The 27,695-nt window shown below is 37.6% G+C and overlaps 3 protein-coding genes across 4 annotated transcripts; 2 read left to right on the top strand and 1 right to left on the bottom strand.

The window, feature by feature from the left end:
* The first annotated feature begins 46 nt into the window (after positions 1 to 46).
* LOC132184330 (beta-fructofuranosidase, cell wall isozyme) lies at positions 47 to 3,772 on the top strand. The gene is made up of 7 exons (XM_059597921.1): positions 47 to 313; positions 465 to 473; positions 566 to 1,401; positions 2,621 to 2,779; positions 2,879 to 3,117; positions 3,206 to 3,296; positions 3,376 to 3,772. The coding sequence occupies exons 1-7, from the start codon at positions 136 to 138 to the stop codon at positions 3,592 to 3,594; spliced, it is 1,731 nt and encodes a 576-aa protein (XP_059453904.1). The 5' UTR covers positions 47 to 135; the 3' UTR covers positions 3,595 to 3,772.
* A 1,904-nt stretch (positions 3,773 to 5,676) lies between these two features.
* On the top strand, positions 5,677 to 12,652 carry LOC132184621 (probable ADP,ATP carrier protein At5g56450). Its single transcript, XM_059598316.1, has 2 exons — positions 5,677 to 6,372; positions 11,809 to 12,652. The coding sequence occupies exons 1-2, from the start codon at positions 6,022 to 6,024 to the stop codon at positions 12,439 to 12,441; spliced, it is 984 nt and encodes a 327-aa protein (XP_059454299.1). The 5' UTR covers positions 5,677 to 6,021; the 3' UTR covers positions 12,442 to 12,652.
* Positions 12,653 to 17,338: 4,686 nt separating this feature from the next.
* LOC132184666 (glutaredoxin-C6-like) lies at positions 17,339 to 18,433 on the bottom strand. Of its 2 annotated transcripts, none has more exons than XM_059598383.1 (2): positions 17,848 to 18,433; positions 17,339 to 17,724 (listed from the first exon to the last, which is right to left on the bottom strand). In XM_059598383.1, exon 1 carries the CDS (start codon positions 18,290 to 18,292, stop codon positions 17,867 to 17,869), a length of 426 nt encoding a protein of 141 aa, XP_059454366.1. In that variant the 5' UTR covers positions 18,293 to 18,433; the 3' UTR covers positions 17,339 to 17,724; positions 17,848 to 17,866. The 2 variants fall into 2 exon arrangements, with proteins under 2 accessions (XP_059454366.1, XP_059454367.1); XM_059598384.1 differs by having other exon boundaries at positions 17,873 to 18,433.
* Positions 18,434 to 27,695: the final 9,262 nt, after the last annotated feature.

Below are 27,695 nucleotides of genomic sequence, written 5' to 3'. Positions count from 1 at the left end.
CCAGTAACAACAAAGCAAGCATAATACAATTTGACTTGAGAAAAACCGAATGAAGCATCCTCAATTTCTCCGATCCTTGGCAAACTTCATGATTCTTTCTGTGGCACATCCCCACCATCATTGAGCTCGTTAGTGATGGAGATATGCATTATTTGGGCTGTCTGTTTATGCTTTTTGCTGGTTGGTGATGCAGTACTTGAAGTTGATCAAGTTGAAGCCTCTCATCACCCGTACAGAAATCTTCAATCACTTTCAAGAGAGCAGCCTTACAGGACTGCTTACCACTTTCAACCTCCTAAAAACTGGATGAATGGTATGTTCTGCACAACCTTTTAATTTTGTTTCCGGCTTCATAAATTTGCTCCCTTTAATTTGTTCTTTCAATGTTATTCTTGACTCTTGAGTTGACTTTGTTCTTTGTTCTTTGTTCTTGTAATTCACAAATGGCTGCTGTTGAAACCCAGATCCTAATGGTATGTTTCCACAATTTCTTCATCTTGTGCTGAACAATTTGAAAGCTACGATGTATGGGGAGTTTACCATGGTCAATTTCATCTTACTGCAGGACCAATGTATTATAAGGGAGTTTACCATCTATTTTACCAATTCAATCCATATGGTGCGTTGTGGGGAAACATATCATGGGCTCATTCAATCTCATATGATCTTGTTGACTGGGTTCATCTTGAGCCTGCAATCAACCCATCAGACCCTTTTGACATCAATGGCTGCTGGTCCGGTTCAACTACATTTCTTCCTGGGGGAAAACCTGCCATTTTGTACACTGGAATTGACCTCAAAAACCGCCAAGTTCAAAACTTGGCAGTACCCAAGAATGTTTCTGACCCACTGCTAAGAGAATGGGTGAAATCTCCTCATAATCCTCTACTCACTCCAATCGACGACATTGATCCACAGAATTTCAGAGACCCAACAACTGCTTGGCAGGGGCCTGACAGAGTATGGCGAGTCATCGTTGGGAGCAAGATAAATGGTCTTGGAATGGCGATTCTATATCGAAGCAGAGATTTTGTTGAATGGATTAGGAGTGAGAATCCACTGCACTCATCAACAAAAACTGGCATGTGGGAATGTCCAGATTTTTACCCTGTCAGTGTCAACAACACAAATGGAGAGGAGAAATTTTCCAAGCATGTGCTCAAGGCAAGCTTCCATAATCAGGACCACTACATATTGGGAAATTACGTGCCGATGACAGACAAATTTGAGGTAGACACTGACTTCTTGGATGAAGGTTTTGACATGCGATATGATTATGGGAATTTTTATGCTTCTAAAACATTCTACGACAGTGGTAAGAAGAGGCGAATATTATGGGCCTGGGTGACCGAGTCTGATGGTGAATCAGATGACATTGAGAAAGGATGGTCTGGGCTTCAGGTAATCCAAGTTTAAATTTTTTGTATTCATTTTAGTCACCTGATGGATTAGGGGGCTACTTTTAAGTAAGACATGGGTCTGGGCAGATCAGGCCATCTTCTGCCTTAGTAGGAGTCTGTCAGGCTAATCTGGTAATGATCTGACATGAGACCACAATGTTCACAAGTATTTCAACCAATTAGACTCTTCATAGTTGTTGATGCAGATTTTTGGACGGCTGGACCGGTTATGGGTCACATGCAAAACAGAGAAGAAAAAGCTACTCGTATGGCGCCAGCTTTGGGGGTGGATAACCTACGATGTTTAAGAGCATGTTTTGGATTATGTTTGAGAAATAAAGTTTTTAAGTTAAAAAAATGTTTTTTTGATAAAAGTTTCATTTTAAAACTTTGCCAAAAGTGCGTTTCGGTCATTTTTAGAGTTAAAAGGTCAAAAAAATACTTTTGAAAATTTTTACCAAATTTCCCTTTTTTATTTGGCATCACTTTTTAGGTACTAAAAGTACTTTTAAAGCTCTCTAACGCAATTTCAAACAGGCCCTGAATGTGCGTTTGAATGGCCTAAAAGTGCGTTTAACATTCAAAAAGTCCGTTTGAAGAAAAAAGTACCCGTTTGGTAAAAAAAGTTGAAGGTGCTTTTAACGATCTAAAAAGCCTAAAAATGGTCAAAACGCATTTTAACAAAAACTTAGAAATGAAGCTTTTGTCAAAAAAAAAAACACTTTTTGACTTAAAATATCTATTCCTCAAACATAATCTCAAACGTGTTGATCATTTTTTAAGAAAAAACTAAACATATATAGAGTTAGGAGAAAGAGACCCTATTTGTACCTGTATGTGTAACCCTTTTTATGGGAATGCTGCTTGTCCAACATGGAAATAGTGCGTAATTTTCCTTAATAGGGTATGTCATATACCATATTAATCCTATTAATGGCCATTTGGGAAATGATGAGAGTGTATAGTTTCCACTTGGAGAAGATTGTTGATCTATTTTCCATATGAGGGTAATCAATCAGTGCATCAACAATAGTAAAAGTGGTTAAACACCAATCTTGTTTATAGGTAAGCAAACGAAAACTTTTGCCTTTGAAAATAATTCTATATATTGTCTATTACTGCCATTGAGCAAACTGGTTTATTGTCATGTTCAGCTTTCAACCATGTAGGCAAAGTGTTTGATTAAATGACCAAAAGCATCGTTTTATTTTGTTTTCTAGTCAATTCCTAGAAGCGTTCTGCTTAGTGGAACTCGGCAACAATTAATACAGTGGCCAATCAAAGAAATAGAGAAACTACGTACTAATAAAGTGAGTTTCCATGATAAGGAGCTCAATGATGGTTTCATTTTCGAAGTTTCAGGGATTACAGCTTCACAGGTAACTCACATTATCATATTCATTGACTCTACTTAGGCTTATTTACAAATACAGAAGTTGATATACTTCCATTTTCTTTTTTCTCTTTTTCCATGGAAGGCTGATGTGGAAGTTTCATTTGATCTGCCTAATTTGGATGAAGCTGAGTCTCTAGACCCGAATTGGGTTGATCCCCAACTGCTCTGTAGTCAAAAGGGAGCATCTGGTAGAGGCAGAGTAGGGCCATTTGGTTTGCTGGTTCTGGCTTCCAAGGACTTGACTGAACAAACTGCAGTCTTCTTTCTCATATTTAGAAGGCATGACAATTATGTTGTGCTCATGTGTAGCGATCAAAGCAGGTTGGTTTCTGATTAAATATCCTTTCAAATCTTTCTGAGTTACTTTTCACTCCTAGCTTGATATGAAAGCAACAACTTTGATCCTCAGGTCTTCGTTGAGGGAAGGGCTTGGCAAGACCATCTATGGAGCATTTGTGTCTATGGATCATCGTGAGAGGAAAATATCATTAAGAAGCTTGGTATGTAGATTGGTAGTTTAATTATTATTCACTCGCCATATTATATATATATAATGCATCTGGTTTTATGTTTGTGCAGATAGACCATTCAATTGTTGAGAGTTTTGGTGCGGATGGGAGGAGTTGCATAACTGCTAGAGTTTATCCGAAATTGGCGATTCATAGTGAAAGCCGCCTATATGTATTCAACAATGGAACTCTGAGTGTTAGAATTTCGAGCCTGAATGCTTGGAGCATGAAGAGAGCTCAAATTTTTCCTATGCAAAAGAGACGAAAGCAACAAATCAATTACAAGTAAACGTTTTGAGGGTTGAGAGCTGAAACGTGATAAACAGCTCAACACTTCTTAATTTCTTTCTTTTTGTTTTGTTCTTGATTGGTCAGCTTCTCTCATATGCTACATTAGCTTGTCAAGCTAGCTAGCTCGTTTGGTTTTTGGCTTTAGCCTTTTCCCAAAGCCAATGGCATCAGAGTATTGAAGCCTTGATCCTTCTAAATTTGACGTAGTGAAAGCGAGAGATCGAAGAGAAGAGTTGTCTTCAATTCGAAATCAACCTCGTCACATTCACCTTCCAAGAGTTTTCTCAAAACTTGGCAAGGCAAGGATGAGAACAGAAGATAACTTTCTTTTGTTTGATCACTGCAAAGCTAATCTCTTGTTCTTATACCCCATCAGAATTGCCCTTTCTTCATGCATTCGATGGCCGAAGCCACAATGTTGCTAAAATTTGTGAGGAATCGACGATAACGGTAGTCGGTGTCACCACACATGCACGTCATGCGTTGCTTCGGCTCAAGTGTGGTGCACGTGGCCCCACCTTTCCTGTGCCTTTTTATTTCATGAGTTAGCCGCTCTCTCCCACGTTGGCTCTTCATTGTTGGTTTCTTGTTTTCGCCAATAATAATCTTCCGATCTGATTTTGTTGAACTTTTTGAGGTGTTCTCCGAACACCATGTTGGTGCTTCCCAACTATGGATTCAATTTGACCTTCATTAGTGCCCTTTCATTAGGGGTGAAAGCTAAAATCGCTAATTGTAATTGCCGAGGCGGTTATTAACTGACTCCACTAAGTGCATATACGGTTAATCAGCGGTTAGCGGTTAACCGTTTTTTAAATGGGAAAAAAACAAAAAATTGTGCTTGGCTAGGCTCGCCTGCCAGGCAAGCCGAGTACTTGAATCTTGGCTCTTGGTTTACCCAGCTTAAGTACTTGACTAAGGCAATATTTAGAGGATTAGGAAATGACATGTGCTTTATATAGCTGAGTGAAAGTGGAAGTTGACCAAGTGGTGGGTTTTTTTTCGATGTGGGACAAACAAGAGGCAATTGAAAACACTTAAAATTGTCCGTGTGAGAGTATGGGACAAGGTTGTCCCAAGAGACAAATTGAAAACCTCACTTAGACGGCCGGTTTGGGGTGGCCGAAGCCACCCTCAGGCCAAACGGTGGCCCTTCGAGTGGTCCAGCCACCCCCAATGGCCATATCAAAAAACAAAAATAATTATATTATTTTATATTCTTATTATTTTTTAATAAGTGAAACACATGACATCTTTGTGATCGTTAGATCTCTTTAAAGAGGTTTTGACCATGAACTGAATCCCAAAATGGACAGGAGAGGATCCCATTCTATAGGAGTGTTCAAGCAGTTATAACCGGTGGTTATTGGCTATAACCGCTAACCGCAACCGCCTTGGGCGGTTATCACTTTTTGACAACCGCAACCGCCTAGGCGGTTAGCTGTTATTCAATCCAATAACCAGCGATTTTATAACCGTTTTTTTTTATATGGGTTTTTTAAATGTTTTGAACCTTTAATTTGTCTTTTTTTGGGCTTATTTTAAACATTTTGGGCCAAAATTTTTCTCTAAAACAATGTCGTTTTGAATGTTATATTATAATCATTACTAACATAAAATATAAAATATTTATATTTATATTATTATATATAAGGGTATATGGTTAGCGGTTATTAACCATTTTTTGTAGTCCTTAAAACCACTAACCGCAAACATTCTAAACAATTAATGGTTAATGATTAGCAGTTATAAGCTGATAGCGGCTACTATTCCAATTAAACCCCATTGGTTCAGTCCAATCGACATCACATTCTCATAGAATCAGAAGGAAAGGAATACACGAAAGGCAATTTAATAATAAAGCCTATTTAATTTTTTCAACTCCTTGGTACGGCACGTGACAAAGACATGCGCCGATAGCGATGGCCGATGTGGTCTTGGAAGTTGGAGGGCGGTCTGAGGGTTTTGGGTGCCATGACTTTCGACGTGGAAGGTGTAAACAGTGGTGATAATATTTGGTAAGAAACTAATAATAATATATTAAATTATAATAATGTGATATATATATATATATAAAGAGATTGGGCACAGTGTTCCTCGACAGCTTTATATCAGGAAGTGAAGCGTATATTCCGTTGGTTTTCTTTCGAGCAAGAAAGCAATCGAGACAGGCATATTTCAAGGTTCGTCATAGGCAGAGAGGGAGAGAGAGAAATTTGTGTATGATTACCAGAAGGTTGTATCCATTGATTGATTAAGCAAAACTTGCATATATGAACTTGTAAACGGGCTTTCTTCAATCTTAACCACCAACCAGGTTCCCACCATTTTCAGGGAGGAAGAAACACTGTTTCAGAGGCGGTATGAGAGAGTTTTAGAGAGAGAGAGAGAGAGAGAGAGAGAGGGGGGGGGGGGGTGTAGAAGAATGAGTAAAGAAGATGATGATGACCCAGAAAATAGGAAGTCGAAATCGGGGCCAAGATCATCGGGGCTGTACGATTGGTTGACGAACTTTCACCGCGATCTGATGGCCGGGGCGGTGTTGGGGGGGGTGGTGCACACGATTGTCGCCCCAGTAGAGCGAACGAAGCTTATCTTGCAGACCCAAGAAAGCAACCTGGCGATTGTAGGAGGCAGTGGGCGTAGGAGATTCAAGGGTATGCTCGATTGCATCGTCCGTACGGTACGAGAGGAAGGCATTCTCTCTCTTTGGAGAGGCAATGGGAGCAGCGTTCTTCGCTATTACCCTTCTGTCGCTCTCAATTTCTCACTCAAGGTATTTATTCTTTAAAAAAAAATCCTATCTTTTTATGTTGCTCTTTTTCGCTGATTTCATTTGTTTTTTGCGTTTGAATCTGTGAGTTTCTGTGATGTATGAACTTAATGAATGGAAGTTGAATTGGTTGGTTCTGATGGGTTTCCCGTTGGAGTTTCCCGCAATGGTTGAAGGCTTGAAGCAACGTTGATTGTCTTTTGCATATAACATGAATGATGAAATGCTTCAATGTAGAAGTCGTTGGGTTACTACGCAAACCGTGAATTTGGTACCATATTATGAAATTTAGGTGATTTGGTGTTGTTGACTAGCCTTGGTAGGTGAGCTAGTGTTATCTACGCATGGCTTGGCCTGATTTAGACCAATTTTATACAAAAATTATTGGAAGTGTTCCAATTGAATGTTCTGACTTTTTAGTGAAAGATAGCAACTGTTCCGTATAAACTCTTATATTTGGTTTACCTCCGAGGCCAGTACTGAAACAGTCCCCTGAAGCATACAAAGTAAGAAAAAGGGATAAATGCATTTTTGGTACGTGGTTTGGAGTTTTGACAAATAGCTTTCTGAGTTTTAAAAAGTGATTAATCACTCTCTGGGATCAACCAACACAGAGTCAATGGAGTTCTTCATTCTATTGGAATTGGCCATTTTGTGAAAAAAAAACTTTGTGCACATATCACTCTTCCTCAACCACAAAACCCTAGATTTCTGCCACCAACTCACTTCCTCTGTGAGAGTGGAACTCTCTAACTCGCTTACAACTTCTGCCTTCTTCATACAATCCTTTGCACCTAAAGATCTCTCTTCTTCAATGATATCAAAAACACGTAGTTCTTCCAAAATGATATTTTTCTTCCTCTCTACATTACCAAACACCTCTTCATTCCATCTTCTTAAATCAATCAACTTTCAAAGCCTTGAGCTTTTTAGTTAAAATGAAACTCGGAGAGCCCTGAAAATGATAAGAGTCACACCATTGTTTCATGTTGTCCACAAAACACTTACACTTTAGCCACATGTTTTCAAATTTGAAGTACCTATTACCCCTTTGAAAGTTACCACAGTCGAGGATTGTAAATGATTTGAGCAAGTCTAGGAAGCCGACTCCTGGATACATCAGGAAACTAGGCTTACCACGTCGGAGAGACAAAAAATATATCAATTCTAGACCAAGAAGGTGACTCCTAATTATTTGACCAAGTAAAAGTTTTGCCAACAAGAGGAAGGACCATCAGGCTCCGATGAAAATGAAGTCAAAGAATTCCACTATAGTTAGGCATAAACGAACTTCTCCCGATCTCTCACTGGGGAACCAAGTAATGGGGCATAAACTCACCCCCAATGCACCAAGGAAAGTTCCACCAATTGGGCATACCGGCCAGATCATCCCAAAGAAGCCTTCCATCACTCTCCTATCCGACATAATCTAAATACCACCCGAAGCCCCTCTTGAGTCCAAACAACACTCACAACACTACGGGACATGGCCTCCACCTTTAGGCCATATTAACTTTTTCACTCTGAGTAGGTTCCCCACCTGTAGGCATTTATCCCCCTTATTCAACCCTCTCACGTTTCAAGATAGTAGTTTTGGCTTCATAAAGAACTGAAATGACCCTCTCCTTTCCTTTTTCAGTGCATGCACTCTCACTTTTAGAGTCTTAATTAATGGAGCATTCCAATCTCTTTAACTCCCTATTGCATTTGATGCTCAGTTTAGAAATGGAACCCAAACCCTTAGGAAGACAACTCACTACAATAATTGTCAAAATTGCCATAAATTGCTCCTCAAAACTAACACATGAAACCCCCAAAACATGATGGATCTCCTTCACTCTTTGCAGAACCCAATCTGAATGCTTCGACCACGAGTGACCATATTTCCCTTCATGGTAGGGGAATAGGAGCTTAGGGGAGTGCAATAAGCTTCCTCCTGATTGATAAAAACCACGTCTCGGTAAGGTGCCAAATCGAGCACTTGTTGACTGATTTCTCCAATACAACGCACCTCCTTTCTAGTAAAAGCAGGCAGAGGAGATCCCTCCTTTTCAAGGCTGACTCCCCACCCAAGCCAGTTGAAGAAGAGCTAGTAGTACTAGTAAAAGACCCCTCTACGATTGTGGCCTTGACGACAACCTTCTTCTCAATGTACATCGGCAACTCTAGGCCACCGGTAGCACTGCTGGCAAAATCTAAACCATTCTCATCATGAACTAAAGGCTTCCTTGAGCCACCGGCCCACTGGCATGATTTGAAGCCACTACGCGGTCTACCGGCGAAGAGGCACCGTCAAAGCACACGCCTCGAGCCACTGTCGACATAGTATGGGGTTCATCGGCCGAGGCCGTAGGAGCTCCGGGCTGACCTGTACGTAAGCTCTTACCCACATCCAATCCCATAACATAAGACTCGCACCATATTCACAATGTGACCCAAAATGAAATGGCTAACCCACACTTGACCCTTTCATTGCATCCGAACCCCACCCTAAAGGACCCACACCCGAAGTCCTTTTCCACTTATGTGTTATTTTCGTCTAGGGCTTGAAGTAATATTCAGCCTGGATAACCCCAAAGCCCATTAAGGCATTTCCTTTAGGATCTTGAGTAGAGTGGGCCACTGGAGTGTGGGCCTAACAGGATTACGGGGCCGTAGAAGGAAAACCCAGGCCCAAACTTGACTCAATCTATTTTAAACGCTGCTCCATGTCTTTTTTTAGGCTCACCAACGTCTCTCTAAAGGAGTAGAGATCAAGATTAACACCCTGAAGTCCTCTTCTCAAGCTGACACTACCAGCTGAAAATATGGAATCTTCAACTTTCCTAGACGCATACCCAAAGGAAGACGTCCCTTACACACTCTGTCCCCTCAAAATTATTATATGAGCCCTTCAACGACGAGGTCATAGCTGAAAACTTCCTCGTTGTAATAGCCTCTACTTGTAACGACCCAGGGAAAAGTGCTAGCCACATCTGTGCTATTATCCCAAAATGACTAGTCAATTTGGAACTTTTCTAGAATTCATTATAAAGCCCAGTTTCACCTAGTAACTAGGTAATGTTGGACTTAGCACCATGACTATCTTTATAAACTACCTACTCTATGTGAACTTCTTCTCATCTTCCCAACCAATATGAGACTGGTGTGTTACAAACTCCCCCTCTTAAATTCTTGACATCCTTGTCAGGGCCACGTCATGCAGTGCTCTAGTACCACATGACCTGGCGTTATTAGGTGGCTCTGATACCACTGTAATGACCCAGGAAAAAGCGCTAGCCACATTTGTGCTATTACCCTAAAAGAATTAGTTAATTTGGAACTTCCTTAGAATTCATTATAAAGCCCAGTTCACCTAGTAACTAGATAATATGAGGCTTAGCACCCATGACTATCTGTATAAACCACTCACTCTATGTGGGTTTCTTTTCGTCTTTCCAGCCAATATGGGACTGGGGTGTTACACTGTGTATCCCCCTCCCCCCCCCTTTTTCCTTCAACGGAGGCCTTAGCACCATCTTCTTCGTCCCCGTGCCCGGTGCTAATGGACTGCCAGAGTGATGCCCAGCTGTCCCACCACCACCATCTTCTTCGTCTGACCCGTGCCCGGTGCTAATGGACTGCCAGAGTGATGCCCAGCTGTCCCACCACCATGTCGTGATCGGAAGAACTGCAAAACCACTCGTAGCTCTACGGCAAAGGACTTCCAGCCCCAGCACTAAGATGAGGCCCCAGGCCCCTCTGTCTACCTCCCCCAAACTATGTCATCACCAAGAACTGCCTATGCTTATTGGAGCAGTGTTGGGCGTGGAGAGTTGGGAAACCAACTCTTGAGCATCTCTAAAACTCCTTCCTCCCCTCCTCTAGAACCACTGCCTTGACAGTGGCTAACAACCAAGAGATGTTGACATTGCCCAAGCATAAGGATCGGGCAGTTCCCCTGTTCCTCTCAAAAATCCTACACACTGGAGACCTACCCTCCCGGGCCTCCCCTACCAACTCAAACAGTATGGACTCAATACAACACCCTCTTATCAAACCCCAATTAAGAAAAGAACTGCAAGCACGCCCCAACTAGAGAGAGAGAATAAGCTTGGTGTTAACACTAAGCTTATAATTGTAGAGTTTATAACCTTCTAACTATAGTTTTTGAGTAAAAAGAAAAGAAAATGCAGGAAATCAAGAGAGAAATGGGCCAAGTACAAAAAAAGTAATGGCAAAAATAAATTATAGTGTCATATCCTGTCATTTTCTTAGAGAGGTTATGGAGGGTAGTCTCAAACACTTCAGCAAAATAAATGCCAAAGTGTTTCTTTTCATAGTTTGTAAAGAAATGTCAAAGTGTTTCTTATCAAAGTAATCAGTTAGATCAAATACAAGTTATGTGATTAGCTATACAATGAGTGGTTATGAGAGTCAGAAATAAGGTTTGATTTAAATATCCAAGAATTTCATGTGAAAATCATAAAATCTGGACTATTCTCCTACGTATTGGTAAAATTTTTCAAAACACTTTTTAATCAATAGTTATTTAAACTAGTTTTCACCAAAATATTTTTGTTATTTGTTTTCTTGAAACATGCTTTGTAACTAATTTTTAAAATCAAAATATAGGAACTGTTGTTATTTATTTGTGGTTTTAAAGTCTAAAGATGGGTTGAGCCACTGAAGTTCTTTGGGTGCGGCCCAAACCACTCCCAAAGATGACTTGAAGGGTGGCTTGGCTTGGGAAGCTGGCAGAGCCACCCCAAAGGCCTATTTGGGTTGATTCTGCAACCCCAAAGGTTTTCTTTTTGGGTAGTTTTCCTTTCCTTTTTTTATTCTTTTGCTTTTTTTTTTTTTTAATTTTTTTTTATTTAAAGGTAGAATTATAATTTTTTAGGGGTTCTGTCAGAAAAAATAGACGGAAATTTGTATCACACGATTTGATAAAGGAGCACACCACAATGATCCTTAATTCTATCAATTTAAGATTATTTTTGTACCCTAGGGATCGATTTGAAAGAAGTCGAAACCCTAGGAATCAATTCAGTAATTTAGCCTAAATTTAAATTTGAAGGTTGTGGAAGATAAAAGTTCCATGGAAGTATGTCCATATTAGTATGTTCTTCTGTGACCTGTAAGTTACTTTACTTACATGCGTAGCCATTAAGCCACAAGGAAATTTGATATAACTTATAAGTATCTCTACATAGTAGAGCAAATACATACCCAAGTATTTCATTACATGATACAAACTTAGGAAACACATATCTAAGACTAAATATTAAACTTCAAAAACCATTTTGGCATCAGAAGAGGTAGATACTGTTGTTGTTGTTATATCTGATGGTTGACGGAGAACTTCCTAGCAGTAGAGGAAGATTTCCAGTGATCATTTCTTTTTAAGCTATGATGATTTCTGGGTCTTAATTTATTTTTCTTTTCTCCCCAACGCAGGATCTCTATAGAAGCATGTTAAGAAGCGGGAAATCTGAACGTGGTCATTTTCTGTCTGGTGCATCTGCCAATTTTATTGCTGGGTCTGCAGCCGGTTGTACAACATTGATCTTAATATATCCTCTTGACATTGCACACACCCGTCTCGCTGCTGATATTGGGAAAAGTGAAGTTCGTCAATTTCGAGGCATCTACCATTTCTTGACTACCATATGCAAAAAAGACGGGATTCGGGGGGTTTACAGAGGGCTTCCTGCCTCTCTACATGGGATGGTTGTTCACCGCGGCCTTTATTTTGGAGGTTTTGATACAATAAAAGAGATGCTCACAGAAGAATCAAAGCCCGAGTTGGCATTGTGGAAGCGATGGGTGGTGGCTCAGGCAGTCACAACCTCTGCTGGGTTGTTGTCATATCCATTGGACACCGTACGGAGGCGGATGATGATGCAGTCCGGCTTGGAACAGCCTATGTACCATAGCACTCTGGACTGCTGGAAGAAGATTTATAGGACAGAGGGGTTGGCTTCATTTTATCGTGGGGCTCTTTCAAGCATCTTTAGGAGTACTGGTGCTGCTGCCATCCTGGTCTTATATGACGAGGTGAAGAAGTTCATGAATTGGGGTAGATTGTAACAGGAAACCATTTTGGAGTTATTTCATCTTAATAGAGAAGGTTTAAAGAATAGATTAGAATGAAGCAATGAGATTTACAAGCGGAAAATCTTGTAAAGCGCAAATGAGAGCTATACAGATTGTGTAAAACATCCAATAACGACATTCATTGGCCGCTTCGCCCTTTGAGGCTCTGGCAATTTATGTCTTAATTTTTTGTTAAAAAAAATAAAACAACAGATTGGCTCGTTTGCAAATACTTTTCAAAATGTGTTTTATGCTTTTTGCTTGTGATATAACATAAATGTCAAAGTAGTTTTGAGCGTTTTGTATGTTGAGCAATTTGAGTCGATTGTTAATACCTTTATTTTTATTTTTTATGTTTTTAAAAAGCAAAAAATGGTCTTCAAAAGTAGTAACAGACGAGCCTAGAATGCTGGTAATCTTATGTGGCAAGTTGCACTTCATTGTCTACTTTACTTCTCTTTTGCCTATTTTCTTAAAAATTAATTAATTATGGATTAGGTAAAGGTGGAAAGGGGAATATTATAGGGGATATGCGGAAGCATGTAAAGCAGCAAACCCCAAAACAGGAGAGAGAGACAGAGAGAGAGGGAGAGAGTTGCTTGGTAGATATGAAGGCTTCTGACTGGAAGACTCAACCTGAAGTCTATGACACTCACGCAATACTACCAGTTTTACCTGCCATGCTTTGTACGGAGTTCTAAACATTAATCTGCCTTGTTGTCCCATTAGACAATGGGACGGAAAGATAAATTTAATTTACACGTAAATAAAATTGAAGGTAAAGATGTTCATTTGTTTTTGTTGGTGCAAGCATCTTCATTCACCTCAACGCCGGCCGCCTTATTAGGAGGAGCTCCTTTGCAAAATAAAAGATAAACTGTTAGAAAACCACTAGTCTTGAAGGACTAGGGGGGGATATGTAGGAATTGTGTGTATGTGATAGTGAGCGAGTTTTCTTGTAGTCATTGTCGAGCTAATTTTAATGGAGGGGTCTCGCCCTTTATATGTAAGCTGGTGTTCTCACCCACTATCGCCTAGGGCTCCATGGGCCTCCAACTGGCCTTCTTATTGAGGAATATAGTGTCGTTCTTGGAATGATTTTTGGTGTGAGAGGTAGTTATCTGGTTTGGCGAGAGAGGGGATTGACTGTGGTGTGTCCCATTGACACGAAGATACATCATGTTGTTAGTCTTGGACCTAGTGTGGACTTGTCTGCTAGGCTTGGTCCTAGCATAGTCTAGCCCTCGCTTGGTATTTACATCTTTTAGGCTTCATTGGGCTTTCATTAGGCTTTCTCTTTTTTAAAAAATTAATTAATTAATTAATTAACAAACAACCCAAAGCATTCAAAATTAACAGACTTTGATATAAATTTAAAAGGAGTAACAAAGAGAGAGAGAGAGAAAGTTTCATAAGTGATGTAAGTTTAACTTCACACTGGTGGGCGTTGGTACAAGATACAGTGATTTGGCTGACTGATGAAAGATACGAAGGAGTAGTTATTGGAGAGTTGCTACTATACGGTCTTGGCAAAAACCATGGGTTTGTTGCCCACCAATCAACACGTGACAAGACTTCTTACACTATTAATTGTTAAATTATTTTAATTATAAGATTAATTTTTTTATTAATTAAAATTTTGAAATAATTGATAATTTAACATGGTATCCAAGTAGATGTTTGCATTGGAATTATGACTCACAATTTACTTTTATTTCTATTAAGTATTTTATGTGTCAAATCTTTCTTAGTCACTTAACTTTTTAAGATAAGTAATGATTTAAAAATTCTTAATTAATAAATGAGATTAAGCCAAATCAGTTTTCAATCACCTTTATGTTTCGGAAGAAAAAGAAGAAATAAGTGGGAACCCCACCATGGAAGCCAAGGCTACCATGACATCACAACCCAGAAAAATTAAAAAAAGAAAAAAAAAAAGGTATATTACTTTTTAATTTGAATTAATATACTGATTCAGTATTCAAAGAGGCTTTTGGACTCAAAATTTTATATCCACTAAGGAATTTTATATGGTTTCCCAATTGCCATTTATTACTTTCTTCTTCTTCTTTATTTATTTATTTATTTATTTTTTGTAAGATGGCAAGATGACATATACTTCTTTGAACTGCACTTCATTTTTATTTTTATTTCTTTCATAAGAAAAATTAGATATAGCTTGTAAATTGTTGAACTATGTCTAGGTTTGTAAACATCTAAGCATATTAGAAGCTGAAAATGGGTTTATTTAATTACTTGAATATGCTCATATATATATATATATTATAAGTCCAACTTTATATTTATTAGTCTATTCGCGAATATACTATCAAACACAAATTGTTAATTAAATTGGTCCATACAGTTTAAAAATGAGCTTATAAATTCTTATAGTATGTCTAAAATTATAGTCTTTTTTGTATAGAACACATGAAATAACAATTTTATCCTAATATAAAAAAATATTGAAAAAAAAAAAAAAAAAAACTTAATTTGGGGGTGATTAGCCACCCCTTCTAACTCGTTTTAGAATGGTCAACCATTTAGTAAGTTGACTTTAAAAGTGATCGGTCACCCCAAAACTAACTAGAGGGGGCGGTGGTCATTGACAATCCCAAGAGCTTACGAGGATTGTTGCTCACCGCAAACAAATATTTTTTTATTTGAAGATAAAATTATTTGTTAAGAGCTTTGTTAGAAAGGAAAAAAAAAATGAAGCAATATAATAATATTGTCTTTAATTTATTTACTATAAAGTGGTAGAATTATTCGTGGAGGAGAGAGAATAGGAAGAAGATTCTTCTTACGTTTGGGTTGTTGTAAAATGAGAGGGTCCACGTAAACGGAGGCCATTGCATGTGTGCCACGTGTAAGATTGAATTAAACAAGTTAAAAAAATAAAAATGAAGGTGGGACCGGCACTCTCCTCCATAGATTGCGGTTGTTGTGGTGGTTGACGTTATTGTTATCGCCAAGCTGTCATTTCCAAATCCAAAGGAAAATTGGGTCCCACTGATTTGAGGTGGGGTTGGACTCTAACCCTTAATTATCACCTATCACATCCCATCATTCTTTTCCTTAATTGGGCAAAACATCTTTTCTAAAACCCCCTTTCTTTTTTTTTTAATAAATTTCCAACAAGTTTCTTTTCTTTTTCTCAATGCTTTTCATTTCATATCATTGTTTTTTTTTTTTTTTTAAGTTAAAAAAATAAAAAATTATTTTGATTTGATATAAAGTTAAAAAATTATAATTTTAAGTGTTTTAAAAAGTATATTGAGTTATTTGTTATTTTTCAAGAAAAAAAAAATTATCAAACAAGGTTATAGTTCTACTTTCATATTTAGGGGTGAAACCGACCCTCGTCTCAATGGTTTTCACGTAGTCATCCTCACCTGCGGTGACGGAATTAGAGGAAGGCTAGAGTTGGTCATGGCTCCCTCTACCTCGCTCCAAATATAAAGAGCCCAAAAAATATTAAAGGAAATATCATCGTTTTTAAAACAATTGGGTCAAATAAATGACCCGGCTTATCATAATAAATTATTACGTCCTAATTTGAGTTAGACACTGGAATTTTTTGTTCCTCCCGAAAGAACTATCACATTAATGCTAAGATTAAAAAGATCAGGATTCATCGTCCCATATATCTACTCAATATCTATGGTCTCTAAAAAAAATTGGAAGAAGAAATTAGGCCTATATCATGCCATGTGATATTAAAAAATTAAATATCATACGTAAAATTAATCAGTCCCATAGTCCCATTCACACTGGTACGACCGTGTCCATTTGGCAATATTCGAGCCAAAAGTAGTACATAAAAGGTTAGCCAACATGGGCCCACCAAAGTTCACAATTTTTTTGGTCAAAACCTGTTTGTAGACACAAACAATTACACTTTAATCAAAGTGTGTGACTAAGCATATCTTTTATACATACATGCATCATTTCATCTAATATTATCATGTATTTTTTAATAAAAAAAATATTAAAATAGCAAAAATCAGTTTGAAGAAATAATTTTGTCCATTTCTAAGTGTGGGGTTTTTTTTTTTTAATTATAATTATTATAAGAATATTGTTTTTATCATATGATATTGATGTTTGTGTCTAACAAGAGATTGGCATTATTAGCTAGGTGTATCCATGTGCCATGGTGAAGCCATGTGTAGTGTCCAATCACAAGGTGACAAATTTAGGTTTGTCTTTGCATTCATTTCAGGTGTCAACCTCTCGATCTACCACGGTCCACACTTCACATCTCTCTTTATCACACGATCCAAAAAACTACTAACATGTACTATATTAACTATATACATATTTTTAAGAGTCGGTACTATTTTATTGTGCTGATATATCAGTGTCCATCGACTCTTATAATTAGTGTAAAATTTGATAAATTCTTCCTTTTTAATAGAAGTATGTCGGATTATGTGAATCTACGGGAATCTTTGGGAAGAAGACAAAAAAAAAAAAAAAAAAAAAAGAGCAAAGCAACTTTTTGAGATTTGAAAATACTTTATTCATGGATCTCAATGACCAATTAACTAATAACTCTCAGAAAATAAAAATCTCGAAAATTTCAAGAACCCATTCCTCAGTATTTATGGATATTCGATAAAGTGATGATATATATAAATTCGATTAGCATGATATATAAGAATATGTATACGCATTGGAACAAAAGGAGCCGTGTACGTATGATTTAGAGAGTATTTGCAATAATTGGAGGAATTTTGTCAGAATGTCTTTTGACATCATCATCCTTCCTGCTTCACACGAAGTAGCCTCAAGCATTAGCTACACCCTACTTGGAAAGATCTACAATATTAACGGTTATGATCCTCCCATGATTGGCCCGGGGCCCCACTAACCCAAAGAATCAGAGTAGAAGAAGAAGAACTACTATTTTCTATTCAGTACAGTATAATATATATATATATATATAACACACACACACACACCAACAATTATTACAGATGCAAGAGGAGGCCACCGGAGACACGAAACTTTACCTGGAAATTTATATAGATATATGAATCAAACGGCCCAGATTGATTAATAAGTTGTAGGACACGAATCTACCGGACTATTGTAACCGGATGGGACTCGGTAAACGAAACCTGGAGGCCAAGAGACGTATTTCAAAGCATACACGTGTTGCATCTACAAGAGCGAGTATCCCTGACGCAAAGGTCTGTCAGAAGCAAAGTCGCAGCTATCTTCTTCTTCTTCTTCTTCTTCGATCTTCTTCTTCTACTAAATCTAATATCACTATTGCCCAACAAACAGAAACAAAGCAAAAGAGAAAAGGGAAAAATTATTTCCTACAATGGCTGGCTGGTTTCAATTACAAGAACGACAATATATATAATAGGAGTAATTAACGCAGACTACCCAGAAATTACGGGCGGTGTCATACCCAGAGAGCACCGACTTCGACGAGCTTGGGGACGAGGTGGCCGCTTAGGTGGAGGGCGACGAGGGACTCCAAGCCGCCGACGCACGTGCCGCCAATGAAGACGGCCGGGGCGGGACTGCGGGGGGAGCAGTCCGCGTCGGCGTCCAGCGGCGCCGGGGAGGGGAGGGCGGCGATCTCGTGGTCGTCCAATTCGATGACGGTGGGGTGGACGCCGAGGGTGGCCAGCAGCTTCTTCATGACGTGGCACATGCAGCACGAGGATCGGCTGAAGATGATCACCGGGTGCTCCGATATAAGCCGCCGGATGCGTGCCTCCGCCGACTCCGCCACGTCGATTGACAGCGACGACGACGACGCCACGCTTGGTGGGCTCAGGTCGAGGCGGACGACTTCGTTGGAGCAACGTCGTAGGCCTTGCATCGCTCGCCGGAGGGTTTTTCTTCTCGATTTCTTTTGGAGTATTAGAGAGAGAGAGAGAAGCAGAGATGGCGTTGATGTCAACGGGGCCAAGTGGGTTGCTTGTGGGAGGTGGGTTCCTGGGGAGTTTTATAAATGAGAGGATGGTGTGGTTGCTTACATCACAATATACTGTTACTCCATGTATTATACTAACTTAAGCTTCTTCGTAACCAAAAGGTTGTAGGGAGAGACAATAATGGCAATCCCACGCGCTTACGTCCCATTATTATTATATCTATAAAGTTAGGCTAAATGATTGGAGAGCGTGGGAAAAACGAGGTGGCCACGCGCGTGGAGACCGCAGAGTTCTGATAATACGGACGGTAGTTCGGGAATAGTGGATATCTGCCGGCGTAGTGGCGTGGGGCAGTCACATGGGGTGGTAAATGACCGATTGCGTCACATTGACTTCGACGTGGAAGGATAAGATTTAACCGTGACGTAACCAAAAGCCGAGGCCCCCAGTGTCGTAGAAAAGAAGGCCATCTGACGTGGACCGAGTACCGGGGGGAGAGGGGGGGTGGGTGTGGTCCCACATCCATGACATAATCATCGGAGTGAAATTCACTTTCCTCGTCACCGTGACGTTCCCAGAGGAACACGTGGCGATGGCTTTAACTTTCCTTCAGGCCAAGGGAGATGGGTGGGGGGGGAGGTGTTTAGCGCCTCCACCAATGAGAGGAGAGCACGTGGGGTAAGCGACTGTGTCGTGATGGAAATTGAGTGGGGGTGACCTTGTGGGAAGTGGTCCCTACCATCATGAATGAAGGGTTGGAGACCGTTGATGGTGCTGGATAGGGTGTCTGCCATATGTATGAAGGATGAGTAGGGATTGCATCACCACTGGGGGGAGAGGGCCCCACAAACCTTGTCAGTCCACCCCCTGTTAACTACTTTCTCTCAACACAACACAGCACATTTATTTACTAAATTATTAATTATTATTCAACTCTTTTCCACGTCACTACGCTACAAAACAGTAACTTCCTAAATTCACCCTCCTACTTTTCAGTACTTCCAATAAAAATAACTTGCATTATATATATATATATAATATTCTTTTAGCCAAAAAAGCGTATGATTATTCAATTCTCGCCGCCACCACCAATACATGGATCATAACCCATTGTTTAGTCTGTCCGTATTTGTAAAAATAATAATTAAATGCTTAAGGTTGATGATCTAATTGATTCACGTTTCGTTGACCACCGAAAAAAGAAAAATAAAATAAAATAAATGGAGGAGAAATCTAATAAATTACGCACACATGAGCATCGATCATCTTTAGTCTCTAGTCTCTCTTCTCCTTATTTTTTGTTTTTTGTTTTTACATGTCTGTACAAGAGATAAGGAGATTCGAACTAGAGACATCTAATTTATGAGGCGTAATCCAAACTGATTGAATTACTTCTTACGAACTCTCTCTTTTTTGTTAGGGGTACGCATATGAGCATCATCCCATCTGCTTACATATAAATTTCATTTGAATCGCAATCACTTTAAGCTTATATAGGACTATTCTGTACAGTATTCGTCTGATTTAATATATATTCTTATTCTTAACAAAAATGTTGAAATAAAGACAAAATGTTAGAGAGGTATTTCGAAACTGGACAAAATTAACTATATTCAATGTTTAGATGAGTAAGAATAGGAGATAAAATAAATTGACAAGAGTCTAAGTAAGGGTATAAATGTACGTACTAGGCAAAGGGTCCTCCTTTTTCTTTATATATATATATATATATGCTCATTATTTATGCCTTTCTTTGATAGGGCTTTGGGAACTCCACTCAAATTTTGTTAAATGTGTAGATGATGTTGTGAGGGTTAAGTGCTCGCATTGAAAAAAATATAAAAGGAAAAAAGAAAAAGAAAAATAGTAGTTAATATATTTAAGTAAACATAAACTTATTATTAGCTTAGACTTATGAATTAAAGTAGTATATATATATATACTCGTATTTTGGTCATGTAACATGGTTAAGTCTATGGGTCATGCCGACCGCCTCCTCCTTGACCTGTTGACCCTAATGTTTTTTAAGGCCAACGAGCCTTTTTGGTAAGCGGGCCTCAAGGGCTCTTTGGTAGTGGATGTTTCAATTGTCGTCAAGCTCAAAAAACTCTATCGTAAACGCGCTTAACTATAAGTCGATCGGTTTATGAAAGGTCTAACAAGTAAGCGAGTTCTCTATCCCGTATAGCATGCACCAAATATTGGACCCCCCCACATATAAAAATGGAACGTGTAGAAATTAAAATGCGAAATACGTCATCGTCATCCTCGATCACTAACAACATTGGATGGTCAACGAGAAGTCAATTGCTTGAAACGGAATCAAAGGAGTCTGGTTGTTGAAGTAATTAAGCTTAAGCTTAATTTCATGGTTGAGATTGCATGATTTGATGGTCGTGGGGTTGCCTTGCTAGTGGAGAGAAACCTAACACCTTAGCTCATCCACCTCCCCCGGCTCACAACTTAACACTAATAATGACAGAATTAATTTAGTTGCATCATTTGCTTTTTTACCACATGTTTAATCTTATTGGATGCGAAGATTACAAATGATGTGATGTTTTTTTTTGTTTTTTTTAAAGTTGTTTTCGGAAGTGGTAGCACTCGTGGTGATCACCATGCACAACCACAAATCTGGAGATCCAATCGTATGCTTCCTAAAACCATCACCAGAGCTTCAATATGAAGCTCTGGTGATATGATATTATTCAATTTGATGACAGTCACCCGGCAAGAACTGCTATATATATATATATGGCAGGCAACTGTATGTATAAGTATAAATATATATGCCCATTTCATTAATTACCTCCTTTTATTTTTCAGTCCCTGGCTGGTTATTAATGTTATTACTATTCTTCTATGTCTTATGTGTACGTGTGACTCCAGTTGTTGTTGCTTTTTTCGTATACAAATTAATTCAATTTCATTTTTGGAATCAGAAGTACAATATGAAAAAGGCCCCCCCACCCCACTTCCACTTGTGCCAACGGCCCAACTGTAGTATTTTCTTTCATCAATGCCTCCCTCAATACATTGTATATGGCAATCATATTACTCATTTTAAATTTGATTTGTTTAATTTTGTTTATGATATGACTTAATGAGCTTTAATTTATGAGTGAGTTACATAATTTGATGATCAACTCAGTTGCCTTATAGTTTGGCTGCATATAAAAAAACACTTAGAGCTTGTTTGAGATTGCGTTTGAGGGGCTTAAAAGTGCTTTTAACATTTAAAAAATTCGTTTGAAGAAAAAAAAATTCGTTTGATAAAAAAAATTAAAAGCACTTTTAATGGTTCAAAAAGCCTAAAAATAGCTAAAAAATGCTTTTGGCAAAAGTTTTTACCTAAAAACTTTTTTTGACTTAAAAACTCTATTTATCAAACGCAATCTCAAAAATACTCTTAGTCAACTGAAAACTATTTTGAAGCTAATAACAAATATGTCATTACATGCGTAAATCCAAAAAAAAGTAGGAAAGAGAAAGACCATAACAAAATATATGACTTTTACTTTCGGACTTTGTATATTTGAAGAACATGACGTCTTAGAAAAAAGTAAAAAGTAACGCTAAACCTTTTATGTTAGATTTGTAATGGGTTCGTGGGTCGTATCAAAAACTACGAGCTCCAATAAATTAAAAAAATAAAAATTAGATTGATGCCCACTCGCTTGAGGGACGCGTGGGTAAATTATATTCCTTGGATTACTCATCGTAGACGATTTGTTGGATGGGATGATAAAGGAACAATCCCCCACGTGAGCAACCACATTTGAGTACCTTCTAGAAGCCGGTGATCTAGGAGACACTTAAACAAACAATATGTACTTTACTTCCCATTTCCGATTTACACCTCTATAATATAATTAAAAACCATATTAAATTAAATTAAAAAAATTTTGATTGGTGGTGCGCATGGCTCCTATGGGCGCAGTTTAGCAAGAGCCCCTCCCTGTTTTTGGCTTTGCTTTGAGGTTGTCGGCGCTGCTGGTTTTATATCGGCCTTTATTATTTTTGCTTAGGGTCGTTGACTGGGTGAGTGTGACACATGGGTGACGCCCAGTGATGTGACGGTGGCGGAGTATTATGACGTCATTGTCTGAGTCATTGTCGGGTCATAATAAGTGTTGGTTGGTACTGGTAGCTCCGGATTCACTTCTTCTTTTACTTGCCACGTTATGGCATCTTCCCTCATTCTTATCATATCATCATATCCTGTGAATTGTGATGCATTGCTTCTATGTGTACAGTGAGTATTGATTGCAGTAAATTTAATATAATTGGTAATTAGTAAAACTTCAAATCAAATTTACCTCTGCCTTTGAAATGCTTCAAGTACTTGTGCAGAACTTTTAAGAGAACTCTTAGACAGTCATGAATTAGTGATGCTGCATAATAAGTTTCAGATTTGGATGTTGGTTGTGTTTTTTACCTAATATATTGCTCCCGATTACCGGTTCTCACCATTCTTGGCTGACCCTCCGCTGTGTTGCACCCATGTGATGCGCACTCGCTCATGGAAATCAATTTGGTAAACAAAAGAAGTTTACGGATGGCATAGTTCGCCATCGAATCTCAATTGCACTAATGGCTACGCTTGTTTTTTAAGATGATCCGAAAACCACCTCTTTTACTATTGCATTCGATGTTACTGAGTGCGCGCGAGGCGATGAATTTGGAGTTTGATGTTCTTCTTCGAAATGGCACATGACAGTTGGTTCCTTCCACTTTAAATATGAATATCGCTGAGTGTAAGTGGGATTTCAAGCTTAAATGGAACACTAAAGATGGCATTGAGCGGCACAAGGCTCGGTGTCACTAGCTAAAGTATGATTCAATGTCCAATTATGAAACCCTTGAAAAGAGAGGATGAATCGAAATATAGCTGCTACACCAAAACTAGGCGCAAGGAACCAACCAGACTGACCTAGTGGATAAATCAAGAATACAAAAACAAAAACAACAATTGGAGCAGAGAATGCGATTGCATTATAATGTCGCAATTGAACAGATCGAGCAAGTTCAAATTGACGTAACATGAAACCTATTAGTCCGAAAGCCCTATAGAGAGCAACAAAAGTCCATAAACTGCCTAATTGCCTTGTTTTAAAAATTTGGAGGATGGGAGGAAGACCGGGAGATATGTATAGCAAATCTCTTTTCTGTTTATTATTTATAATAATTGGATGCCTTAATTAAGAGTATAAACCACAATTACAGCCTTATTTATTTTCTGAAGGAATAAATTTTTATTATCAATTATTATTTGAAGCGTTATCAATTAGCATTTTTAATATCTATTGGATTTGGTTTTTTATTTTTATTTTTATTTTTTTAAAGATGATGTTTGTGAGGTAAAATTCAAAAGATTTCTTCGCATACAAAAGTGAAAAATATATTATTATAAAAAAATAAATAATAAATTATTTGATTATTGTCTAAACCATAAAACCCAGCACGCGCTACGTTATTGAAATTTAGAAAAGGCATCTTTTTCCCTTGGAGTGGAAGTTTCAGACGTCACCTTCCAGGGCAACTCAGCCTTTTTACGTGGAAGGAGTTTCGTGTTTGGTATTTTAATTTGAATAATGTATTTATTTGAAATGGAAAGAATATTATTTTATGATTTAAATTAAAATTTTTAAATCTAATGATGTATATTATATGTCATAATTTTGATTTTATGTAAATTCCAAAAAGCTACTTAAAGCTTATTTGAGATTGTTTTTACGAAATAACGCTTTTAAGTTAAAAAATGCTTTTGTCAGTGCGTTTTTGGTATTTTTAAGCTTTTTGGACCATAAAAAGCGCTTTTAATTTTTTAATCAAACAAGTATTTTTTATTTTTTTTTTCAAATGGATTTTTTTAGTGTCGAACGTACTTTTAGGCCTCTCAACCGCACTCTTAAACAGACTCTAAGCCTGACTTTTCAGAGCCCTTCTCTGATATGTTTATCCCTTTCTCTTCTATGTTTATCTTGGGTGGCTAGTCTTTCTCAATTCCATTAGAAACTTTTCCCTATTTTTGAATTACCTTACAACCTTCATTCAAGTTTCTATCTTATTATTTTTCACCGTCAAACAATCTCAGAGCTTGTTTGAGATTATATTTGAGAAATAAAACTTTAAAGTTAAAAAAACGTTTTTTTTTGCAAAAGCTTCATTTTTAAGCTTTTGTCAAAAGTGCGTATTGACAATTTGTAAGCTTTTTAAACCATAAAAAATGCTTATAATTTTTTTATCAAACAAGTACTTTTTTCTTTAAATGAATTTTTTTAGTATTAAACATACTTTTAAATCCCTTAAACGCACATTTAAACGTACCCTGAATCCTGATCGGCATGAAAAAAATAATAATAATAATACAAAGACCTACCGTGGTACCTAATGGCAGCCCAATTTTCCAAAAATTGATGCGAGTGAGTGAACCTGCAAAAGTTTCTGACCAGGAAAAGGAGAAACTTCGAAAGTTGTAGACAAATGAAAAAAGGAATTGTGAGAGAGAAAAGTGTGAGTTGGGAGTAAAGGGAAAGAGACATTTACATGACCCACGGAGTGAATGGTCCATTTTGTTTTGGGTATGGAAAAGTTTAGGTCCAATCACCAGGATGGCTTAAGGCCTTGCAATAGATCCTTATTGGGCCATGACATTATTATATCCTTAGGCAACAAGTATGATGTAATAATCTTAGGCAACATTATTCATCGACGGCTCCATTTCGGTTTTTAGTAGTACTTCTCCCACGATAACTATTTCACGGTGGTTGTTGCTTTTACCGCTTGGGACTCTTTATTGAGTTCTTTTACTATTTATTACCTCCTTGTACGACCCTTAAAGAGGCCAGGTTCGTTTATGTTTTTCTTAGGATCATGAATGAAATCATTGCCTACTGTTTATGTGTTTGTTTGTACTGCCGTTCATGTTTGGGTTTTGTTGTTGGGATGCTCACCTTGTTATTGTTGTTCGATCCCATGTAACCCATTTCCCCTATTAGAATAAATTATAAAAAAAATTAAAAATTAAAAATTAAAAAAAAAAAAAATCCTTAGGCTACAAGTAAGACATAATAATTCTTAGGCAATAAGTAAGACATAATAATCCTTAGGCAATAAGACATATTATATTATTCATGCGTTGGAAAGAGCTGTAGCTTTCTAGCTATGTCGCTCATGACATGAATTTGCTTAGCTTGGTGGGTTTAAAGTTTGAAATTTTGAATCCTTGGTCTGCCAACACCCCAACCATTTGTTGCAATAGAAAACGACAGTGTTAATGGGCCGCCATTCCCATTTGAACAATGCTATAAAGTAACACATTCTCATTCTCACATTTTTTATTTTCACACTATGCCACGTGAGTTTTAGATTTAGGATGAATTATTATTAAATTTTGATTCAGTAATAATTTTAAAAGTTATGTCAGAAACTGTGAGAGTGAGAGTGTGTATAGCATTACGTGTTTTTTTCATTTTGATGGGTATAGGTCTTGTTTTCTTCACTTTTGCCCATATTAACGGGTTAGGATTCTCAAATTACTGAATTTATGTTGTTTATTTACATTGCAACGCTTAAAAAATGTTACTTATTAAAAGTGATATGCTACAATTGCGAAGTGAATGTATTTTTTATTAGGTTCTTGCTCTCTATGTTATAAAAAAAAAAAATAATAATAATAATAAATAAATAAATAAAATTGAGCAAAAAATTGTATTTTGATTTTTTGAAGAAAAAACGTTTTTGCAAAAGTGAATAACAAGCTTTTTCGGTGAAAAATTATTTCTAACTGCTTCAATAACATGTCACAATTTTAATCGGTTGCATTTTTCAAACATTTCAATGTAAAGAAATGGCCTAAATTTTGTAATTTGAGGATCCTAATCCCATATTAACCCTCTTAGAGCATTCACAATGGGTGATCTATATTCAGTTTTCCCCTAAAAATCTAAGAAAACTCAAGAAAACACCCATTTAATAAGTTTCCTTCCTTGCTCTATATTTTACTGTTGTCGTACATGCTCCCTGTATTCTAAGAGCCAAAAAAAACTAAAGCTAAGTAATTTTTTTAAGCATATTTTTTACTCTCCTCTCTCCTATTGGTTAAAACTAATAAAAAAAATAATATTTAACTAAAACAGTGAAAGGTGTTGGGCGTTTGATATTTGATTCTTTTTAAAATTGGCTCTCTAAATTTAATAAATTGCATTTTTCTCCTCAAATTTAACTTTTATTTAATAAGCTCATTGTAAATGCTAACATATGAGCACGAGTGTGTGTAGCATTATTTTTCCATTTTGATGGGTCTAGGTCTTGTTTCCTTCTCTTTTTTGCCCATACTAACCCTCTTAGTGAGTGCTAGTTGAATGCTAACATGTGAGTGAGAGTGTGAAACATTAATAAATGAGTCTAAATGTTTATTCAAACTTGGTTCGTTTCATAAACAAATTAAACTTGAGTCAAGTTTATGGATTGAGATTCCTCTAATTACTTAAAATTGGATAATCTCATATTACGAAATCGTGATCCTTCATTTTAAATACAATGGTCTATAAAATGCCAGCTGCTTTTGTATAACCGAGATATTAAATTTTCATTTTAAGCTGCCTTTTGTTTTACCGAGGTTTAAATGATTTTATAGACCATTGAATTTAAAATGAAGGATCACGATTTCGTAACATGATATTATTTAATTTTGAGTAATTGGAGGGGATCTCAATCCCAAGTTTATAGGAGTTGAACTCGAATTAGTTCATTTATAGTCCTAATCGTGGATTCATGATTAGGGCCGACTCATTAAATTTTGAGGCGTAAGATAACAAATTTAAGTTGAGTTTAACTTCAATGCAGATTCTCCAATAGGAGATTGACACAAAGGAAAAATGCACAAAATTATCCTATAGCCTAAAACACTAAATTTTTCCTTATTTCTTCTTCTATCACATTTCTTCCTTCATGTAGACAACTCCTCTCCAATTTCTTCTTCTTTCTTCTTCTTCCTTATGCTGAAACGCTGGTCGTGGCCCACGGCTGGGTCATGGCAGTGGCTTGAGGGTGATAAAATTTCTAAAGGGTTAACCTTCCCCTTTAGGATTTAGTTTTGAATCAAAAAAAATAAGTTTTAAGGCATTATAATCAATTTTTGAGGTTGGTTTTGCGTTTTCAAGTGGGTCTCGCGACCCATGGCATGGGTCTGCTGGGTTCGACGGCCAGGGGTATTTTTGGTATTTTTTTCACTTTGATTTGTTGTGTTTGTTCTCATTTTGGTTTTTTGCAATTTTCTTGATGGATAAGGTGTCACAAGGTGGTTGGATGCTGCAAAACACCACTTTTGCAGCCCATCGGCAT

The sequence above is a fragment of the Corylus avellana genome, chromosome ca6 (genome assembly GCF_901000735.1).
Source record: "Corylus avellana chromosome ca6, CavTom2PMs-1.0".
In the NCBI taxonomy this organism is placed as follows: domain Eukaryota; kingdom Viridiplantae; phylum Streptophyta; class Magnoliopsida; order Fagales; family Betulaceae; genus Corylus; species Corylus avellana.
This window is presented reverse-complemented; position numbering and strand designations above follow the sequence as displayed.